General features: G+C 38.2%; 1 protein-coding gene across 1 annotated transcript in view; it reads right to left on the bottom strand.

Moving 5' to 3' along the window:
- Nucleotides 1–6052: 6052 nt before the first annotated feature.
- Nucleotides 6053–21186, bottom strand: part of GNAI3 (G protein subunit alpha i3) — a 40913-nt gene continuing 25779 nt past the window's right edge. The window contains exons 4-9 of the mRNA XM_030323954.2: nt 20280–20437; nt 17960–18088; nt 14507–14636; nt 13935–14088; nt 9139–9352; nt 6053–9049 (exon numbers count right to left, since the gene is read on the bottom strand). Coding sequence (XP_030179814.1) covers nt 9162–9352; nt 13935–14088; nt 14507–14636; nt 17960–18088; nt 20280–20437 — 762 coding nt within the window. The 3' untranslated portion in view covers nt 6053–9049; nt 9139–9161. The remainder of the gene's footprint in view (nt 9050–9138; nt 9353–13934; nt 14089–14506; nt 14637–17959; nt 18089–20279; nt 20438–21186) is intronic.

Genomic DNA, 21186 nt, shown 5'->3' with positions numbered 1-21186 from the left:
ATAACTGAAGGGAAGGAACATAAAAGCTGTGTGGTCAGAGTCACAGAAAGAAATCCTATGTAAAAGCAGCCATTTATGAAATTCAAGACCAAGTTTTTAGATGAACTATCCCAAGCACAATAGCAACTTTCCCTACTGTCTGGAAAAAATTAAAAAATAAAAAATGAGATCTCAGTAAACCTTACCACCATTTTTTACTAACAGACCCTATGTGCCTTAGCTCAGAGATCTGGATCACTGAATAGAAGATGTAAGTTTGTTAGTTTCTAAGGCACATGTCTAAAAATGATCATCTTTATTAAGCAGACTCTCTCTCTGCCCCCCAACTACTGTAAAAACTGAGTTTCCTTTATCTCTGTAAGTAACTGTCTCAGGTGCACAAGACACTTTCTGAATAAATTTAGAAGACTTCAACACACTCCCACTTGGAGTATTAATGATTTTTATTGCTACCACTTCTCGATCACAGAATTTAGAGTAACTGAGCAAACCTAGAATTCTCATTTCAACTGCTACATGTTTCAGAACAAAAAAAAAGCAGCTGATCTTGCTTTGGGCATTGAAAATCTTTGCAGTTGGATCCATGTGATGCCTGGCTGAAAACAACATCTCCCAATACAGGACAACAAGTAAATTATTTCTCTGAACTCCTTTGAGGGGAAACGAAGCTTGCATTTATCTTGACAGGAGGTGGTGAAGTCAAGTACAGATTTAGCATCTACAACTACTAGTGAGGAAAGCTCCTGGCGTCCAAGATTTAGTATATAAAAGAAAGTGTCAATTAAAATGAAAATCTGTTCCTTGCCAGAAACACATATTCACACTTAGCCTGTTACTAGCAATATTGATACTAGAGAGCCATATGAACTTGAAATACACTGAAGAATAAATTTGCAGCTGTTAAAATTGGACTCATTTAATCGTCTTTTTGATTCCATGAAAAGAAGTCAACTTGGGAGAAGTACCAGAGAAATAAGGGAAAGTACTCTATTGCCAATTATAAAACTTTACCACATAAAAAAACCTGGGCAAGACTTCATGCATCCAAGAGCTCTGTTCAGGGACTGTTGCTAAATGGCATATTCCAATTATCACTAACCTGTTTTGCTTTAACTCCATATACAGGGGTTACGAGCCTTTTTTTGCATGATGGATCCCTCCAACAGTCTGATGAAACCTATAGACCTCTTCTCAGGATATTTAAAAATGCATAAAATTATAAGGGAAACCAACATACTAGGAATAAATTCTACCTTTGGAGCCCTGAAGTCCCAGGTTAAGAATCCTCACTCCGGCTAAGATCCTGTCTATTCAGGCCCCAAATCTAATTTATCTCACTTATCCAATCTTCAGATAGGGTAGCCCAACTTCCCCACAAATTGTATCAGATTGTTTACTTCTTTTATTATCTTCTCCTTGCTCTTTGACTCTAAGCAGGACTTGGTTAGAGGCCAAACTATAAAAGCCTACCCTAGGCTTCTTGGTTATGGATGTTCATATACAACCGGCCCTATAGTCCAAGCATGAAAATAGCCAATGGGCCTGGTCTTCTGGTACTCTACTCACTCTGCTGTCTTTGTCTTCTTTTGCTTCCTTTTAAATTTACACTATAATGTTGAATTTTATCATCAGAAATTCTTTCTTGTAACAAGGTAGGTCAGAAACAATTCGACCTGATTTTCATGAACTGCAATCTTAATTCTTAAAATGGTAAAGCTAGAAGGAAGTTTAAAATAGTCCAGGCCCATCACTAGTAATTTATAGATAAGAAACTGAGGCCCAGGGAGAAGGAGTGTCTTCATCAAGATCAAACTGCTAGGAAGTAGCAGAACTAGAACTCCAAAATAGGTCTCCTGAATCCCAAGCCAGCGTTCTATATATGTACCATGCTACTGAAAGCCCACCATACACCACACTATTCAGTCAATTTTCTCATTTCCCTAAGCTCCTCCCACTCCCAAATTCTTGGTTATTTTTAAATTATGCCATCTCTAAACCATATTTAACAAAATCATCTCCAAATTGAATACAAATCAGTCTCAAAGTGGAATGTGAAATTAGCATAAAATAACAAAAATATAAATAACTTTAAGTTTGTTCGTTGAAGGTGTAATTAATATCCCGTTCATATCCTTAAAGGGCAGAGATCTTAATGTAGTTCCCTTGCAGCGCATTTAGCCACTGATGACAGTAAGCCAAATGTGAAGTATGTTCCACTTCTTGTAGATCTGATGACAGTTGCTTTTATCTTTTTTACAAAAATACAGTACAATTAACACAAAAGGACAAATACTATACGATTGCACTTACATTCCCAGGGGCTGGGAGGAGAAGGGAATGGGGAGTTAGTGTTTAATGGATACAGAGTTTCAGTTTGGGAAGATGAAAAAGTTCTGGAGATGGGCAGTGGTGACAGTTTGCGTAACAATGTGAATGTGCTTAGTGCCACTGAACTATGTACTTAAAAATGATTAAGATGGTAAAGTTTATGTTATGTATAGTTTACCACAATAAAAATATAATGGAAAGAATACAATAGAATCGGAGCTGTGCTTTTACATTCTGTGGATAAAAGCAGCACAAAAATTCAGTCTTAAAAGCAATATAAAAGACACATTTACTTGTAACACTTCCTACTCTGATAAAAAAAAAAAAATTCACGCAACATGTACCCCAAATAGTCCAAATCAGGGTAGCCCCATTCCCGAGGTAAGAAATAACAGTATTGAGAACCCACTCTATAACTGGAGATGTGCCGTAGACCAAAGTGTGCTGGCCATGCTGGGTGGAGAAGGTGGTGAAGGGTGAAGAGCTCTTACCTCCCACTGCCCTCTCTACCCGGCACAGCCCCCGGAGCACAGATTCCAGCAGGCTTCAGTGTTGGCCCAGGGATTGCAAGTGTGCCAGAGCTTCTGGTGATCCTGCTAGGTAAAAGCATGAAGACATCTCTGTGAGGTCAGACATAGTGCAGACTGCAAAAGGGAACTTTTCTGCCATCTGGCCATGAAAAGGCAAGCACTAGTATGAACAGAAATAAAGAACTGAATTTAAATGCAAAACAAAGACCTTTGTTTTTACCCAGCTGCACAAATTTTAGAGAAATTTACAGTTGAACTTCATTTCAGGTGTTCAAAATGAATATGGGAAAAGTGATGCTGAGAAAAGACGGCCAGCTACAATGAATACAACTGTTGGAACTGCCTTATAAGATTACTTGTTTTGCAGTATAGTATAATCTTGAGTATCATAAAGAATATTTACAAAAGCACTTTTAAATGTTGTTTCGATTGCCTCAGGATTACAGAATGTCATAGCTGGAAGGAATAATTTAGTCCAACTTTAAGTAACAGATGAGAGATGTTAAGACAGAGATTTCATAGATGATTGGAAGCAGGGAAAAGACCAGAATCCAGAGTGACAAACAACTCTCCATAAGATTCTGAGAGATCTCAGGACCTTTATCCTCCATGAGCACAGATGAACAGTTAGGAAGAATAGAAAGAACAGGTAATTTCTTGTGATTTGTTATGTCTACTGGGAATCTCTCTTACATTTAAAAAAGCCTCTAGGTAAAAATGTTTGGATAACTGAAAGGAGTATGGGGGCAGAAGGCGAGGTTGGTGGGGTGGGGGGTAGTAGAGGATAGGAGATAAGCCATGTTGTACAAAATTTAATATTCCAGCTGTCAAAGATCTTACATCTGAATGCTAATACACTGAGACGGTGTATCCCAGCAGTGTTATTTGCTAATATTGGATTATTTCTGCTACCTTGTTGATTTCCACTAGCTTTCAGAAGAGAACACGGGGTTAGCAGCAAACATACATAAGAGTCTTCTATTTGGCTGCTCAAACAGTCCTCTTATTTATCTTTTCCCTAGCCTTGTTTCAAAAGGACTTTCCAGTCTGTAATTTAGAGCTAGCTAGCTTTGCTCTTTATCCACCAACTGTAGATGAATATTCATGTTATTTCATATATATAGTTAGACCTCTGTCACAGGATTTTGTCTTTACTTTGAGGTAGCTTTCCATTTTCACTGAATAAATGCAGTAAAAAAAAAATTAAACCAATGTTTGGAAACTTCAAGTGTTTTGTCTTAATTACGTATAAAGATTAAATACTCTGTATCAAAAGTGTAAGAATGTTCTTTGACTTAACAGTTCTCATACTAATTTTTTTGGTGGACGGCACTCTAAGTCACATACAAAAGGTGCTTCTGATTCCTTCGCAAATAAAAAATGCCTCAGTCGTTTACTAGTGATTTTTTAAGGTTAAATCTGTCTACTGTTTGTGTTGATCTTTAACATCGGGTCCTATTCAGTTATCCCCCAAATGTTGGCCCAGGTTAGCTTCATCAGAACCACCTGAGAAATGTATTTAAAAATACATGTTCCCGGGGCGCCTGGGTGGCTCAGTAGGTTAAGCGTCCGACTTCAGCTCAGGTCACGATCTCACGGTCCGTGAGTCCGTGAGTTCGAGCCCCGCGTTGGGCTCTGGGCTGATGGCTCAGAGCCTGGAGCCTGCTTCCGATTCTGTGTCTCCCTCTCTCTCTGCCCCTCCCCCGTTCATGCTCTGTCTCTGTCTCAAAAATAAATAAACGTTAAAAAAAAAAAAATTTAAAAATACATGTTCCCAAGACCAGTAGACTTAATTCAGTAGAGTTTAGCCAGGGAATCTGTATGTTAATCTTGCACCTCAGGTATCTACTACCATATAACCTTCTTTATTATCTCTCACTCCTAAGAAGACTGGAGTTGAGCCAGGTATGTAAGCCTGACATAGTATCAGAAAAAACTGTCCTGTCCCGACTTGTTCTGGAGTATGTTCTCCTAGCAGAAGTGATTCATATAAGTTATGAGAAAATGGGGGTGGGGGGTTAAAACTTACACAAAGGTAAAGGAACACAGATCTTGACCATCCAGGAAGTTCCTTCCTTGTACCTCACCTAAATCTTTTACTTCCTGCTAACTAGCTGCTAACAAGCTAACTAACTGCTAACAAGATCAACTTTTGATTTCAGGCCCCTAAGCAGCCTGGTTTTCTCTTGTGCTTAGACAGCCATAAAGCTATGTGGAGAGTTGTGGCTGGTCCAGGTCAGATCTCTGACTTGTACTGTGAAGCCTGGAGAATGAGCTGGCAGTACTAGGAAACTGAAATAACCTTGTTCTTAAAGTTAGTATAAGAGGAGCACCTGGGTGGCTCAGTCAGTTGAGTGTTCAACTTCAGATCAGGTTGTGATCTCACGGTTTGTGGAGTCAAGTCCCACATCAGGTTCTGTGCTGACAGCTCAAAGCCTGGAGCTGTTCCAGGTTCTGTGTCTCCCTCTCTCTCTGCCCCCTCCCCAACTCATGCGCACGCATGCTCTCTCTCTCAAAAATAAACATTAAAAAAAAATTAAAGTCAGTATAAGATATGAAAGATTTCATAAGTGGTAAGAGTGAAGAAAATTAGTGCTGTTTTAGTTATATTTAAATGAGTAAAGGACTGGTTTTTTTGAACATCTGGAAGGCGATGGGCACCTGGGTGGCTCAGCTGGTTAAGAGTCCTACTCTTGATTTTGGCTCGGATCCTGATCTCATGACTCATGAGATCGAGCCCTGCACTGGGCTCTGTGCTAACACGTGGAGCCTGCTTGGGTCTCTCTCTCTGTCCCTTACACACACGCACACTCGCGTTCTCTCTCTCAAAATAAATAAACATTTGAACATCTGAAAGGGGTAAAAAAGATCAACCAAAGGGAGGTTTTTAATGGGAATGAAAGACTACCTTATATGTAACTGCCAATACAGCAACAAGCTGTGCAACGCGATTCTCCAGAGCTATGCTAAACAAATGTATAAATATATGAAACAACTAGTCAGGCTAGACAAGCAATGTACAAAGAAAGTCACAGCTACAAATAGGACAGTGGCCAGGATATAAGAATATAAGGTGGGCAAATGAATTAGAAGAACCAGCAGTTATTTTTAAATGCTCTAAAATGCGTATATAATAAAACACAAATAGAACACATAAAAGAAGAAGAAACAAGGCAAGAAAATAGTTTTTAAAATTTGGTCCATCTATTCTTAGAATGCAGCACTTTATAAAAAATAACAATCCGTCATTGGAAACAATAATAAAATGACACACTGAACTAGAGACTTAGAATTTAAACTGTCCAAGATGAAATGTCATCCCAAGATCCGCTTATAAATAACTGTAAAAGTTTTTGGAATTTTCGTGCCAGGAGGTGAAATCTGCTGCAAGGCTGAGTTTGTAAGGTCGGGCAAGACTGGCCTTTAAGGAGACTATATCCTCTTTAAATAGAGCCTAATGAATGGCATTTCTACAGCCCAAGGTTTTAATCAGGTGAAGATGGAACAAAATAAACAGCAAAATAAAGCTATTGTTCCAGTCCTTCCTACTAGGGTCTATTTACTGTTCTTTATTCATTAAAATTTAATTTTCTTAGATGTGCTGGTTTCTCAGATGGTCCAAAGCCTGGCCACATGAATACTGAAATGCAGTCCATCACAAACCTCCAGCATTCTCCACAGAAAAGACACAAAGCAACTTTTAGTTTCTTTGATTACAAATACCAATCCTTTTTTCTCCAGGCTAGTACACATGATGTTTCACCCCCACACTCTGGCTCTGCTATTAGAAAAGATCTTTTATTTCAAAACACAACAGTGATTTGCAAAGCTGATAAGAATCACCTTTTTAAAATGATAGATCACTAGGCCCACCAGCCAAGAGTCAATCTCTGAAATGCATCCAGGTGATTTTGACTTAAGGCATATCTGAAAACCAATGACTTGAATTGTGTCCCTGTGTCCTCCAGGAATGTGCATTTAGACAAATTACTTGGGATGGTAGGGTAGGGGGTGATCTTCATGTAAATAAAGAAAAATGTAAATGGTATGGGGGCAAAAAAATCAGAGAATTACTATTTTTTCATTAACAGAAAAGCTAAAAAATGAACATATCAGATAGACATATTCAAATGAAAATACAAGGTGCATTTCAAAGTAAAATTAACGCATTCAGATTATTTGTTATTTTGGATTATCATCAACACCATCCCATTAGCCCTGACTATAGAAAGACTACAGTTAAAACAATATTCCACGAGTTCTCATTTCCAGATGATTCTAGATCACAAAATACAATAAGGAAAAGATTATTCAAAATGAACAGGAACTATCGGTCCTATCTACATTGTGGGTATAAACTAATCACCAATCGAAGCTGATCATTTTCTTTCTTTTAGATGCAGTTTTCCCAGCCCTAAAGAAATGGTTTAGATAGTACCGTTATAGCATCTGCATAGTTATACTTTTCCAAAAAGAGTAAGAAAAAAAATTCCAATAAAGGCACTGAAGTGCTGTGGCTTGCTTTCTGAATTAGCTTTGCTGACCATCATTCCTTTTTCTTTTTTTTTTAAACTAGTAAAAGGTCACATCAAAAGATGACATAGAATCCAATCTGAAAAGACTGGACCCCAAAGGCACTGCTCAAACTGCTGATTTGGAATGCTCACAATACATTCTCTTCATCTGCCTTCCCCCAAAGGCCCATTCAATATTTAAAGACATTTGCTGTACATTATACAAAAGGACCTACAGGCCGAGGTGAATAAAGCTCTCCACAAAACCAAAATGTAAACCCGGAAAATGGATTATGACTGCATGTCACTGACACAGATATGACATAAGACCCTCAGTCAGGCCAAAATAAAACAATACTACTACACCAAAAGACTAGACCTTCAGGGAACCCTCTACCTAAACCCACTCTCAGACAAAGGCCAAAGCACATTCAGCAGGAACAAAAAGAAACAGAAGAAAATATTTCCAGAAAGGACTAATTACAAACAGGAACAAACCTGGACTCTTTACTCACCATTTTAATACTGCTGCCAACTATAACAGATTAAAATCTGTACATACAACATAGTGGAAAAAGTCCCAAAATGCAGGAGTTTCGGCAAAAGAAGGTACTGACTAAGGATTACTACAATTAACATTGCTACAATAAAAACAATGGCAAACAGGGATTTGGCACCACATTTACAAAGTAAAAGCATGCACTATTAATACACTTTAGATGTTTCCCAACAGAAAAGGCCATGGAAGATGGAAAACAAGGGGCATCTTTTACAGAACTCCCTATGACTGAGACAAACAAGCAAGAACCAAAGTGGTCAATTTAGTAGATATGTAGCAGCAAAGTCACGGTTTCTGTTTGGAATTTTGCAATTTGCATTTCTAATTGACAGCTGCCCTGGGTGTGTCCATATCCAAGAAACTAACTTTACATCCTACATCAGCATTTACCTAGTAATTTGGTAATCAGCATAAATCAGGTTAACCTTAAACCATAAACTTAAACAAAAGTTAGAGAGTGAGAATCTTATTACAGAACTCTCCAATGTAATTACCACTTAAAAACCATGATGGTACTTTGAGCAGGAGAGTAACATAAATTTCATCCAAAAAAGCTATAGTCATAGCCCCAATAACCATAAAGAATTAAGTAATTATGGAAATACGATGTTCTGACCATACCAAAAGTTAAAAACAAAGAGCTCCTACTAAGAGGAGTATTTTCAAGATGATCTGGTCACATCATGTGCATAGTTAAGATTGTGTTTTAATAAAGATTCTCTTGCAAACAAAGAAATAAAATTTAGTAACATTATTCTCTTGATGAAAAAAAAACTTTAAAAATGAACTAGTGGTGGTTTGTTAAGAAGGAAAAAAAAGAGTAAGCTACATATTAAAGTTCTGGAATGCAGCACCTCAACTTCACATCGGCCCTAAACATTTGAGATTATGAAATCCAAGTGATGTCTTGATGATCGAATCATACTTTATATAGTCGTTCCAATTCCAATGTCTGACTTTAGCATCTCATGTCAATTAAGAGTTCCCTAATACAGAAGATTGTGCTAAAGAGTGCTAAGATTCTGCATGCTGCTGCCATTCCCTGGTCCCGTTCATGCTTGCAGCTGCCCAATGAGACAGCAAAAGAAGTCTGGTCTCAACACTCCACACTGTAATAACTAGAAAAGAAGAACATTCTTAATTAGAATAGTTTACAAAGTCCAGAGACATCACTAGAGCACTATAACTAAATTGTCTGAAGTTTTACCTTTCATTAATCTCCAACCCTCTTCAGTAAAGTCCACATTCCTTTAAGTTGTTTTTAATGATGACATCTGTAACAGCATCAAAAACAAACTGCACATTCTTGGTGTCTGTGGCACAGGTGAAGTGAGTATAGATCTCCTTGGTGTCTTTTCTTCTGTTCAGATCTTCAAACTGGCACTGAATATAAGCAGCTGCTTCTTCATATGTATTGGAACCTGAAGCAGACACTCAATATTCTCAGTTTAAATTATAATAGCTGCCTGAACTCAACTAAGTCAGGCCATCCCCACTGACTGATGAAGAGAGGGAATAACCCAAATGAATATAGACAGATTTCTTTAATTCTATAATCATTAGGCTTTCTTGAGAGCAGACTCTAAGTAAAACAAAATCATCACACGAAAAGATCTAGGGAAACGAGCCTTTTCCTTTTTCCCCTTTCATTTAGACTTTTCAGCTAAAAAACCAAAAATGTACAAAAGGAAACTAGGGAAGTAGGAAGATGCGCTGCTAGGACACAACTGTTGAAAAGGTGAGAGCCTGTGCTCCTTGGAGTGATCTTGACATAAACAATTCAAAATAGTCATGCTTCTTTTCAAAATCATACCAGTTTTAAGGAAGCTTAGCTTCAGAGCCTTATGGCAATAATTTAATGAAAGGTAAACTAGTACATGTGAAAGGGAAAGGGGCCTGAATTATGCCCTTTAAAATGTGTTTCTGTGGCATATAAATTATTAACTTATCTCAATTAAGCTGTCATTTTTTAAAGGGGAGGGGGCTCAAAAGAAAACCTTATTTTCAACTCTTATCACTTACCCACACGCTTCTACACCATGTTAACTGCCCGTGAGCCTTTAGAATTGCCCTAGAAACTGACTACAGAACCAGAAAAACTCAACAACAAAAACACAATACTTTATTCTTGTAAACCAGAGGCTGTTTTCCACAAATAACATTTGTGAAATTAAGTGACATTAGACAGCAACAAATACCAACAAGAAAGGAATGTTATTTAAACAGAATATTTAAAGAAATAAAGGAAGACAGCTTGGTAGGTGCTTGAAATAGGTTTCATGAGATCTGCAGAACTTCTGTATATTAAAGGAGAGAGGGGGACTAAAAAGTGAATTCTGGCTGGTAGAACAGATACTGACACTTGGGAAATGAGGACCGTGAGACTTCTTAAGAAGAATGAAGCCAGTGCAAGACAGGCTTACAAGTTCACCAAAAAAAAAAAAGCTATGATATTGAGGGCTCTTTGCTATGTGGAAGATTTTCAGCTAGAACACTGTCAATCCTTCGACTTAAGATTTCTCTCCACCTTAAAACCTGGCTACTTTTCTACTCACCTCTCTCCTGATTCTGACTACATTTGCAAATTCCCAGAGAAAAGAAAGGCCAGGGGGCTTATGCTACATCTCAACTTTTTAGCCCACCACCTCACTTAAAAAGTTACCTGTATCTCCACTTATTTATACCTTTGGTCTTAGAGAGGTCTCCCTTCTGGTTCAAAATTTAACTGCTCTACCAAGACTTTTTTTTTTTTTTTTAATTTTTTTTTTTTTCAACGTTTATTTATTTTTGGGACAGAAAGAGACAGCATGAACGGGGGAGGGTCAGAGAGAGAGGGAGACACAGAATCGGAAACAGGCTCCAGGCTCTGAGCCATCAGCCCAGAGCCTGACGCGGGGCTCGAACTCCCGGACCGCGAGATCGTGACCTGGCTGAAGTCGGACGCTTAACCGACTGCGCCACCCAGGCGCCCCTATACCAAGACTTTTAAGTTGAGGTGAAATTTACATAACATACAAGTGCACAATACAGTGGCATAATGTATTCACAATGTTATGCAACCACCTTCTCTCTCTAGTTTCAAAACGTCTTCACCAACCCAGAAAAACAACCCATTCCCAATAAGTAATCATTCCTAATTCTCCCCACAGTACCTCCCCCCATCTCCTGGTAACCACCAACCAATCTGCTGTCTCTATGGATTTGTCTATTTGGGGAATATCACACAAAACAATCACACAAATGTGAACTGTTGTGTTTGGTTCCTTTCACTTGGCATAATGTTTATGAGGTTCGTATAAGTTGTAGCATGTATCAGTACTTCATTCCTTTTTATGGCTGAATAATAATAATAATAATAATAATAATAATAATAATAATTCCATTGTATGGAATTCCTTGATTCCTTCCTTTCCCACCTGCTTACAAATCTTGCTTCATCAATTACATCCAATTTTTACAACTTCTCTTCTGCTATAAAATCTTACCTCCAAGCTTATGAACATTCTTAAATCTTTCCTTCCCCTGTAATCCAAGTTACAGTAGGCTATACCTATCTTTATTTCTCCACTTCCCACTCAGTAACTCACTGTCCTGGCTCTACTCTTACTGACACTGCTCTCAGTAACATTCACGATCTCCTGGACCGCTAACTCCAGAGGCCATTTTTCAATGTGTATCTTACTTTGTACACAACATTGTTGACCACCCCTCACTCACTTCTTAAACTCCTAGCTTTTGATACCTTGGCTCTCCTGGTTCTCGTCTTTATACCTAATACAAACCTTTCTTTCTCTCCTGCCAAAAAAGTCTGAAATTCTCTCTCATTCTATCCATGGTCCTTTTCTGTTTTCATTCTATATCATCACCCCATGTCATCTGATCCATTTCCATGCTGTATTTATACATGATCTCAAATCAACATATCTAACCCCCAATCTCTCCCAAAACTCCAAGGCCACATATACACCTGCCTATTAGATACCCCCATCTGGATGTTCTTCAGATACTTCAAAATCAATATTCCTAAATATCAATTAGAGACCACAGCACCAGCAGCCAATCAAGACAGAACTCTGGGAGTACCTCTGACTCTTCTGGCTTCTTTACCTTAGCTACCCTCTTCACTTTATTACAGAAAGCATTTACAGTGTCTGCTCAGCTAAAAAAAAAAAAGTTCTCCTTCTCTGAAAATATCCAATTCTGATCTAAAGGTTATAGCGGTGCAGCCCTGGCATTCGTGTTTGCATCCCTGACATTAACTGGGCTAAGTATTTTTACCTGGCTTAACCTTGGCCAGAATCTGTCCCCTAGGAATTTGAACATGGGGCCAACCATTATCAGTTTAGCCTGGTCTTTTATTTAAAAAAAAAATTGTTTTTAAGATTTTATTTCTAAGTAATCTCTCCACCCAACATGGGGTCAAACTTACAACCCTGAGATCAAAAGTCACATGCTCTACCAAATGAGCCAGCCGTGTGCCCGAGCCTTACCTTTTAAATGCAGGAGAGAAGGGTGCCTGGGTAGTAGTTCAGATGGTTAAGTGCCCGACTCCTGAAATTGGCTCAGGGCATGATCTTATGATGGTGGTGGGATCAAGCCCCATGTCGGCTCCACGCTGAGCATGGATCCTGCTTGGTATTCCTTCTCTCTTTCTGTGTGTGTCTCTCTCTCAAAATAAACATACATACATACATACATACATACCTAACTGCAGGAGAAAGACCATGGCAGGGCCATCTTATATCACATAAACTGAGTAGCACAGAAAGTTGGTAAGCAGAGAAAAATAAAGAAGATACACAGAAGGAGAGAAAAGATGGGGAAAGAAGTACTTCCAGGATCCCTGACACTTTTCTATTTCCTAGTTCTAAATGCATTCTTAAGATACGTCTGCGTTCTTGCCCTTGGCTTCTATGATATATCCCTGTATCTTCACCTAAAGTTTTTATTTGCATCCTAAGTGACTCCTTACTAATTCAACTCCCCTACTATCCATCTTTATTGCCATTTATTATATCATCTTTCTTTTCTTTTTCATATTTTTTATGCTTTATTCTTTTTAAATTAAAAAAAATTTTTTTTAATGTTTACTTTTGAGAGACAGAGTGAGAGTGGGGAGGGGCAGAGAGAGAGGGAGACACAGAATACAAAGCAGGCTCCAGGCTCCGAGTTGTCAGCACAGAGCCCGATGTGGGGCTCAAACCCACGAATCGTGAGATCATGACCTGAGCCGAAGTCAGATGCTTAACCAACTGAGCCATCCAAGCTCCCCTGTATCATCTTTCTAAAGCAGTTTCTCCTACATCATGTATCCGAATCAAAATCCTTGGACAGCTTGCCCCTATCTCAGTATGAAATACAAAGCCCTCCGTGAGCATCCCACCCATCACTTCAACAACTCCCTCCCACCACTTTAAGCTCTGACAATACCAAATTCCTTCTAGGTTCCAAAATGTATCATGTCTTTTTTTTTTTTTTTAAACCTCCATATTTTCCTACAGGTTATTCCTTCTTCCTAAAATGCTTTTATTCCTCAGTCTACCTCATCATTTCTAATCATCCTCTCGTTATTCTCACTCCAAGTGTCATTTCCTCTGGCAAAAAGAGGACACTGAACCCACAGCAGTAACCACGTCTTCTGTTAATGAGCATTTCATACTATAATGAAATTCTTTATGTGTGCCCCTCTCTCTACAACTACTGTGTCTTGAGTGCAATGACTGCATCTTCTCATATTTTTTTAACATACTTACACCAAATTTTGATTTTTATTTTTCTCTATTTTCCTCAAACAGTGAGGAAGACAGAAATATAAAATAAACACAGTAAACTCAATTATGTCAAGAACAGCACTTTAGACTTAACTGGTCTTAATCACATGCTTAATGTTAATACCACTACCAGTGAACACTCTCCATAAGGTTATACATGCATTGTTTAAAATAAAAAGGCAGGTATAGGAATGCCACTGAAGTGTGAACAAAATCGTTCATGATCTCTTACCCGTGTATTCTGGATAACAGATAGTTAATGGACTCCTCTTTATTTTTTCCTCAAAAAGATCTTTCTTGTTGAGAAAGAGAATGATTGAAGTGTCTGTAAACCATTTGTTGTTACAAATGCTGTCAAACAGTTTCATGCTTTCATGCATTCGGTTCTGAGGGGGGGAAAAAAAAGGATGTCAGTAACAGAAAGCAAAAGTGGATTAACTGTTAATGAAAAAACAGACCAACAAGTTTTAAAAGCACTGAATGGCATTCATGGAAATAAACCAGAGACTGACAACTCAAAAGTTAATCCAGTCCTCATGTTTGTAATTCTTGGAGGTTGGGAGATGGGAAGAAGAATGGCTACCAAGAGCACTTAATCCTGCCCACATACTCAGTGAGCTGTCATATCTCTTAAGAATTAATAGAGCATGGATCAGTATTTTAAAATTCTAAACCCACTGACAGGAAAAAAATTAAGGAATCAAGTTTTGGTCCAACGAGCAAATGTATGCACTGAATCTTCCTAAGTTATTTTCCATTTCCTGGCTGCATTAGACTGCCTTTTTACCAGAAGACCCAACATACCATCTCCTCATCCTCAGCCAGAACAAGGTCATAATCACTGAGGGCCACACAGAAGATAATTGCTGTCACTCCCTCAAAACAGTGAATCCACTTTTTGCGTTCTGATCTCTGGCCACCTACATCAAACATCCTGAAGTAAAGGGAAAGAAAGCACAAATTCAGCAAGGTCACAAACACACCTCTCCCTAAACTGAAATGGTTAGGGAACCTCCCACTATTGCGTGTGGAACACCCCATTTATAACAGAAAAGACAAACAAGCAGCAGATAAAATGTAGTCAAACTAATAATCCATGGTCAAAAGAGAATAACATGAGCAAATAAAATCTAGGGATAATCAAAATTCTCATTGTAAATAACTAGCTGAGCCTTCTCTATCAAAGCTTCTATCAGATGAAATTATATCTCAAAAATCAGCAGAATAAGCACTGAAATGGATTAAAGGAAGGCGGGGAAAAAAAGACAGGAAAAATGAAGAGCTGAATAATATAACTTAAGATAACAGCAAGAATAACTAATATTTACCATTTACCATGGTGCCAGATACAATCCTAAACATCTTAAGTGCATTAACTCATTTGACCCTCACAACACTCCTGTAAGTACAATTATTATCTCCAGTGCACAGATATGTTAAGTAATTTGCCCAAGGGCACACTACTAACAAATGGGGACTGGGGCTCTGAACCCAGGCACTCTAACTCCGGCGCCCTGGCTCTTACCCACACCACCACTCTACCTCTCGAAATGGTTTACTCTTTAGTTAAAGAGAACACTGAAAAACTAGAAATCTCCAACTTGCATTCTGCTTCCAAAATGTTTGTTTCCCTTACTTTGTAAAAAAAAATTCTTCCTTTTTTAAAGCCGAGGTTTAAAGCTGAGGTTTTTTAAAGCTGAGGTTCCTTATTTTAAGGAAAAAATATTTTAGAGATTAATTATGGAGAAGGTAAATTGTATTTCAGGGTAGGACTCTAAGAACCCAATATCTAAAAACCAAACTTATTTTTTTTTTTTTTTTTTACGTTTATTTATTTTTGGGACAGAGAGAGACAGAGCATGAACGGAGGAGGGGCAGAGAGAGAGGGAGACACAGAATCGGAAACAGGCTCCAGGCTCTGAGCCATCAGCCCAGAGCCTGACGCGGGGCTTGAACTCACGGACCGCGAGATCGTGACCTGGCTGAAGTCGGACGCTTAACCGACTGCGCCACCCAGGCGCCCCAAAACCAAACTTATTTAGCCAGTGTCTCCGAACTCTTAGGTCTCATCTAAAGCTAACTAAGCTGTTGACAAACTTTATGTTCCACTCCAGATGCATTTCATTCCATCACTCCCTTTTGGGGGGCTTACTTAATATCCTGGCTCAACTGCTGTACTTCTGTCAACAGCATCCTCATCTACTTCTTACAGTAAGGGGAACACCTGCAGTGCTTTGTCTGTTAGCTGGTACCAGTGTCTGAGGAGGTATGCAGGTAGGTTTAGTATGTCAAGATCGACAGTGGTGACGAGGGGTCTATTTCCAAAGAATTTTCCCCGAGAAATTGAGAGAAATAAGACATCACTGAGTAATTTCTCAATGTACGTTTGAAAAGAACAATCATATTATCTCTTCATGACTCAGCTTTTTCTTTTGGTTGATTTAGCACCTTTTTTTGTTCGTTTGTTTTTCCAGCCTTTGGTCATGACAACTGGAATGATACAATCACAAGCTGGCTTTGATACAGGGTCATATTATAGGTTTGAGGAAAGCGGACATCATATATATCACCATAAAAGTCTCTCAAGGGGAGACACACTGGTACACCAATAATTTCAGCTTACCCCTTCATTTTCTTCTACAAAGTCCATGAAACTGGAAGAATATTAAGATGTCCCCAAGGTGGGCTTTTAGCACATATTAACATTTACAATATAATTTACTAACAGATGAACATTTTATAAACATTACCTCATAACTGAGAGGCAAGTAAGCAATTACACAATGCCTTGCATATAGCAGATGCTCAATAAATGTTTGAATGAATGGATAGTGGTTTTGCCTAGAGAGAAGAGGAAAAGGAAGAAGTGATAGTACTTCATAACAAGATATCTACATGCCAACAATTAAGTGGGTACAGCACCTTAACGAAGCCTGGCTACTGATCCTGACATAAGAAGACCAACAGGATTTACCCAACTAAAGATCAATCCATGACATCAACAAGAATGTTTCCCGCACTAAAGTTCACCGCATTTAATTATAAATGGATTACTAATCTTACTGTACACAAAAGGCATCTCATTCTTATGGCTTCATGGGTGATAGATAAATCTATATGGTCTTTGCTACTCTAGTTAAATTCATCAGTGCTAAAGAGAAGTAGCTCTCCTATTCTACCAATATTCAGCTGAACTACTATTTTTTTGCACCATGTTTCAAACCTGTTTTGGTTTATTAAGATTTCAAGACCTCCACTGGAATCTAGTAATACCTAAACTCCGTGTGGATTTCACAAATCCTGCGAAGCAAATATTTTCAGAGAGAAAAAAACTGAGAAGCTCCTAGCTAGAAGTTACATTTGCGTTTGACACTGCTGAGTATCACAGGCTACATACAAGCATAATGAAGCAACTGGAAAGAACATCATATATTGAAGGGGAAAAGCTTACTCCTAATCTCAAAGGTCACAAAAGCAGAAAGTGGGAACCAAAAAGACAGTTCTAATATTTACAAAAGACCATTAACACACAGATAAGCTGAAGCCTATTTTAGAATAACTAATGCTAATGAGAAAGTCCTTTGTATTCATATCCTAGAATTCTCTCTCTCTAAAACAACCACTTTTTCTATATCATCATACTTCCCCAAAATACCTCTATCTCCAGATTGATTTTCCATTCTATACTACATTAAAAACTCAGTTGTGCATGATACTGTGCACAATGCAGTCCAAGAGCCATGACAGTATCAGCTCCATTCCATTAAACTTAAAGGGAAATGCACTCCAGTAAGGAAGGATTGACATGGGTGAGTAAAGCATTTCTATTTTAATATCAAAATGGCAGAACAAAGCCACACGACTAAGCCAAAAAACTAGTTTTCTAGCCTTAGTATTGTTGTTACCTTTCTAAACAAACGTTCAATACCTGTTTTGATGATTCCAACAAAAAAGCAGCTGAAAAGAATAAAAATAAAATAAACCGATAACCATATGATTACTTTTATTGATATTTACAATTTAATTTTGAATTTAAATTCCTCCAAATGGACAAAAATATTTGATGTTATCTGGACAAAGAAGAAAGGTTTGGGCCCCCATTCAGTTAAAACATTCAAATACTGGCTGACGAACATGACGGTAGGTTTTTAAAAGAAAGAATATTGCCTAGAGAAATTTTACCCTGATTAAGAGATTAACTAAAGGAAAGACATCTGTCTTTGGCACATCTAGCAAAAAGGCGAATTGAGGACTTACTTGAAGTATAGGTCTTTGAAGGTGAAGTGCGTTTCCACGATGCCTGTGGTCTTCACTCTTGTCCGCAGGACATCTTGCTGAGTTGGAATGTAGTTGGTTTGGGATATTCTATCCAAATCATTTAGGTAACTAAATAAAAAATACATTTATTTTTACCTGGTGAAGCCAACCACGTGCACAGCAAGTCAACAGACTAAACTATAAACTCGTTCCTTACCAAAAGTAGATTCTGAACTTGTCACTAAAGTAGCAGAACAAAATCAGACCTGCAGTATCACAGAAATCATCATGAGAAAAAGCATGAACCTAGCACAGAACAATTAAAGTTCTATACATACCACACAAAAGTGGTTTTAATTCTACCAAAACTAAACTATGAGGGCCAATTAAAAGCAACTATCGAGATGTTATTCTTATTAAAGAAAGATTCCTGAAATTTAATGCTAAATACTGAATCAACTGCGCATTGCACAGCACGAAAACAAAACCAAAACAAAAGCCCTCAGACATTTACAGTTAATGGGTCATTTGTAGGCTCTGATGTTTGATAGGACATTAGAGAATGGTGTCTACATTACTAAAATTAAAATGAGAACTATTTTCCATTTTTCCATATTTCCTGTTTTCATTCATGAAATGGAAAACTTGTGGTTTTCTTAAAAATCTAAGTCCAAAAACAAATTGTAAGTATTCAGTGAAATAATTAAAAGACTGCTTCAAAGCTAAATTAAAATTCTGGTAATTTCAGGGTTTCTAAAGATTTTTTGGCTAGGGGCGCCTGGGTGGCTCAGTTGGTTAAGCATCCGACTTCAGCTCAGGTCATGATCTCACACATGGCTCGTGAGTTCAAGCCCCACATCAAGGCTTGCTGCTGTCAGCACAGAGCCTGGAGCCTGCTTGGAATTCTCTCTCCCTCTCTCTCTGCCCTTCCCCAGCTCGCACACTGTCTCTCTGTCTCTCAAATAAAAATAAACGTTGAAAAAACATTTTAAGATTTTTTTGGCTAGAAAACTGAAGAACAGGTGGCACCATTATAAGTGAATCATTAACGAGCTTCTATAAAACTAAGTACTACTATTAATGTTAAGGAATTAGTCAAGCCTCAACCAAAACTCAGGGGGGAAAAAACTCTATAAATCACATGTTCTCTGGTGTAGTTGGATGATTCAGAGCTCAACGAAGTATGATTTTTTTTTAAAAAAGGTAATAATTACAATCTACCTTTCATGACTATTGGGAGAATTATTGAAACTACCAACATTTGCAACTAAAACATATTAAAAGATCCTTGTTTCTAAAGTTAAGTTTTCATTTAAATAATAACTAAGTTTTTCAAATATAATTTAACTTTTTCAGGGTGCCAGGGTGGCTCAGTCAGCTAAGGGTCCAACTTCAGCTCAGGTCATGATCTCAGCTCACAGCCTGGAGCCTGCTTCAGATTCTGTCTCCCTCTCTCTCTGTCCCTCCCCAACTCACACTCTGTGTCTCTCTCATTTTCTCAAAAATAAACATTAAAAAATTTTTAATTTAACTTCTTCCTAGAACAAATTAGAAGAATATGAAAATAGATTATTGAAGAAAATACCTTAATGCTCAGAAGTGCCTTCAATTAATACAGAAATGCATACAGGTACCAAGAACTCACCAAGCCCCCAAAAGGCACATTCAAAAAATACATCCTGGATACAGGTCGTATAAATAAACGTATTGTAAAAGAAGCAAAATAGGATAGCATGTAATAGCCTAGCACAAGTATCAATTACAAATTCTCCAAATATGTAACATTTAAGAGAATTTCCTTGACAAATAGATGCTTTGACTTCCTTCCAAGACTCAACATTCTCTTTCTGTACAAAGTCTACTATTGTGATCTGGCAAAAGATTTATAAGTGATGACTAGTACCAGAGAAATCCAAAGTGCAGCCCAGTCACAGAGCTGGGTGCATAAAAAGGGATATCACTATTCTAATTTCCCTCACTAGCTGGCAAAGTCCTTATGCAGAGGGAACTTAAACTGCATTGGAAGAGATCCCAGATCCAGCTGCAAAAGATTTCTCTATTTCATTTACTTATTATAAACTAACACGGAGTTACTTTTCATCGTGCCAATTCTCCCATTTACATTTCAAGAGGAAACATTTTTCTCCAAGTCATACAAAATGACCACGGGCTATATAGCCCTAAACTGAAACCATCTTTACAAGAGATACTATAGACTTCTAAGAGTGTCTGTTACTTAAATGTTTCCTTATGGACAATGAACTTTGTTAGGGTCACCAAATTATTTTCTGTTATAGTTTCACAGGGAAAAATTACTTACTATGAAGCAGAATCATTAAGCTGATACTCCCTGGATCTGCTGAAGCAAGCTTGCACCCCACCATCTCGCCATAACCGTTTAATCACTCCTGCTAGTTCTGGAGTCATGACTCCTTCTTCAGCACTGCCAGCCAAAACAAATAATTGCCGGGCATCATCCTGAAAAAAGCAATTAAGAAAGAGAGACAAATGATTCTCCATTTCTTAAAGATCTGACGAGAGTCTCTGTAAAACACACACATACACAGGGCTGCCTGGGTGGCCCAGCGGTTAAGCGTCTGATTCAGCTCAGGTCATGATCTCATGGTCTGTGAGTTCAAGCCCTCTTCAGATCCTCTGTCTCCCTCTCTCTCTGCCCCTTACCTGCTTACTCACTCTCTCTCAAAAATACACACACACACACACACACACACACACACACACACACACACACACACTGTATGTTATGTTATTTCAAGAGAGATATTAAAGAGACCTTTCCAGGCAGGGCAGTCTGAGAGAATTTACAATGAAGTCATTCCCCCTATTCACTCCATTATAGTCAGACGTGCAGAGCTAAGGTGAGGAATTATTTCAGTCCCTCTACCACATACCACCATCCCCTGAAAAGATCTCTTCTGACTACCCTACAAATCACCCTGGTTAATCATGATTTTTAACAGAAAAAACTGGTCTGTGAGATGGGCACATAGAACATATTCCCATTCTGTTAAAGGAAGCCTACAATAAAAACAGAAATGAATAAACTAACATGTAAGAGGTAAAGTCTAAACATGTCAGAGCAAGTAAAACATTAATTGTATTTAAGGAAAAAGTGTTCTCTTCCCCTCCGGCTCAGACAGAAGAACAGGAAGAAGAGGAAATTGAGATAGTTAAGAAGTCTGGAAGCCTAGTGGGGGAAATAAATC

The sequence above is a fragment of the Lynx canadensis genome, chromosome C1 (assembly GCF_007474595.2).
Source record: "Lynx canadensis isolate LIC74 chromosome C1, mLynCan4.pri.v2, whole genome shotgun sequence".
In the NCBI taxonomy this organism is placed as follows: domain Eukaryota; kingdom Metazoa; phylum Chordata; class Mammalia; order Carnivora; family Felidae; genus Lynx; species Lynx canadensis.
Note: the sequence above shows the minus strand (reverse complement) of the source record. Positions and strands in the feature narration are given on the sequence as shown.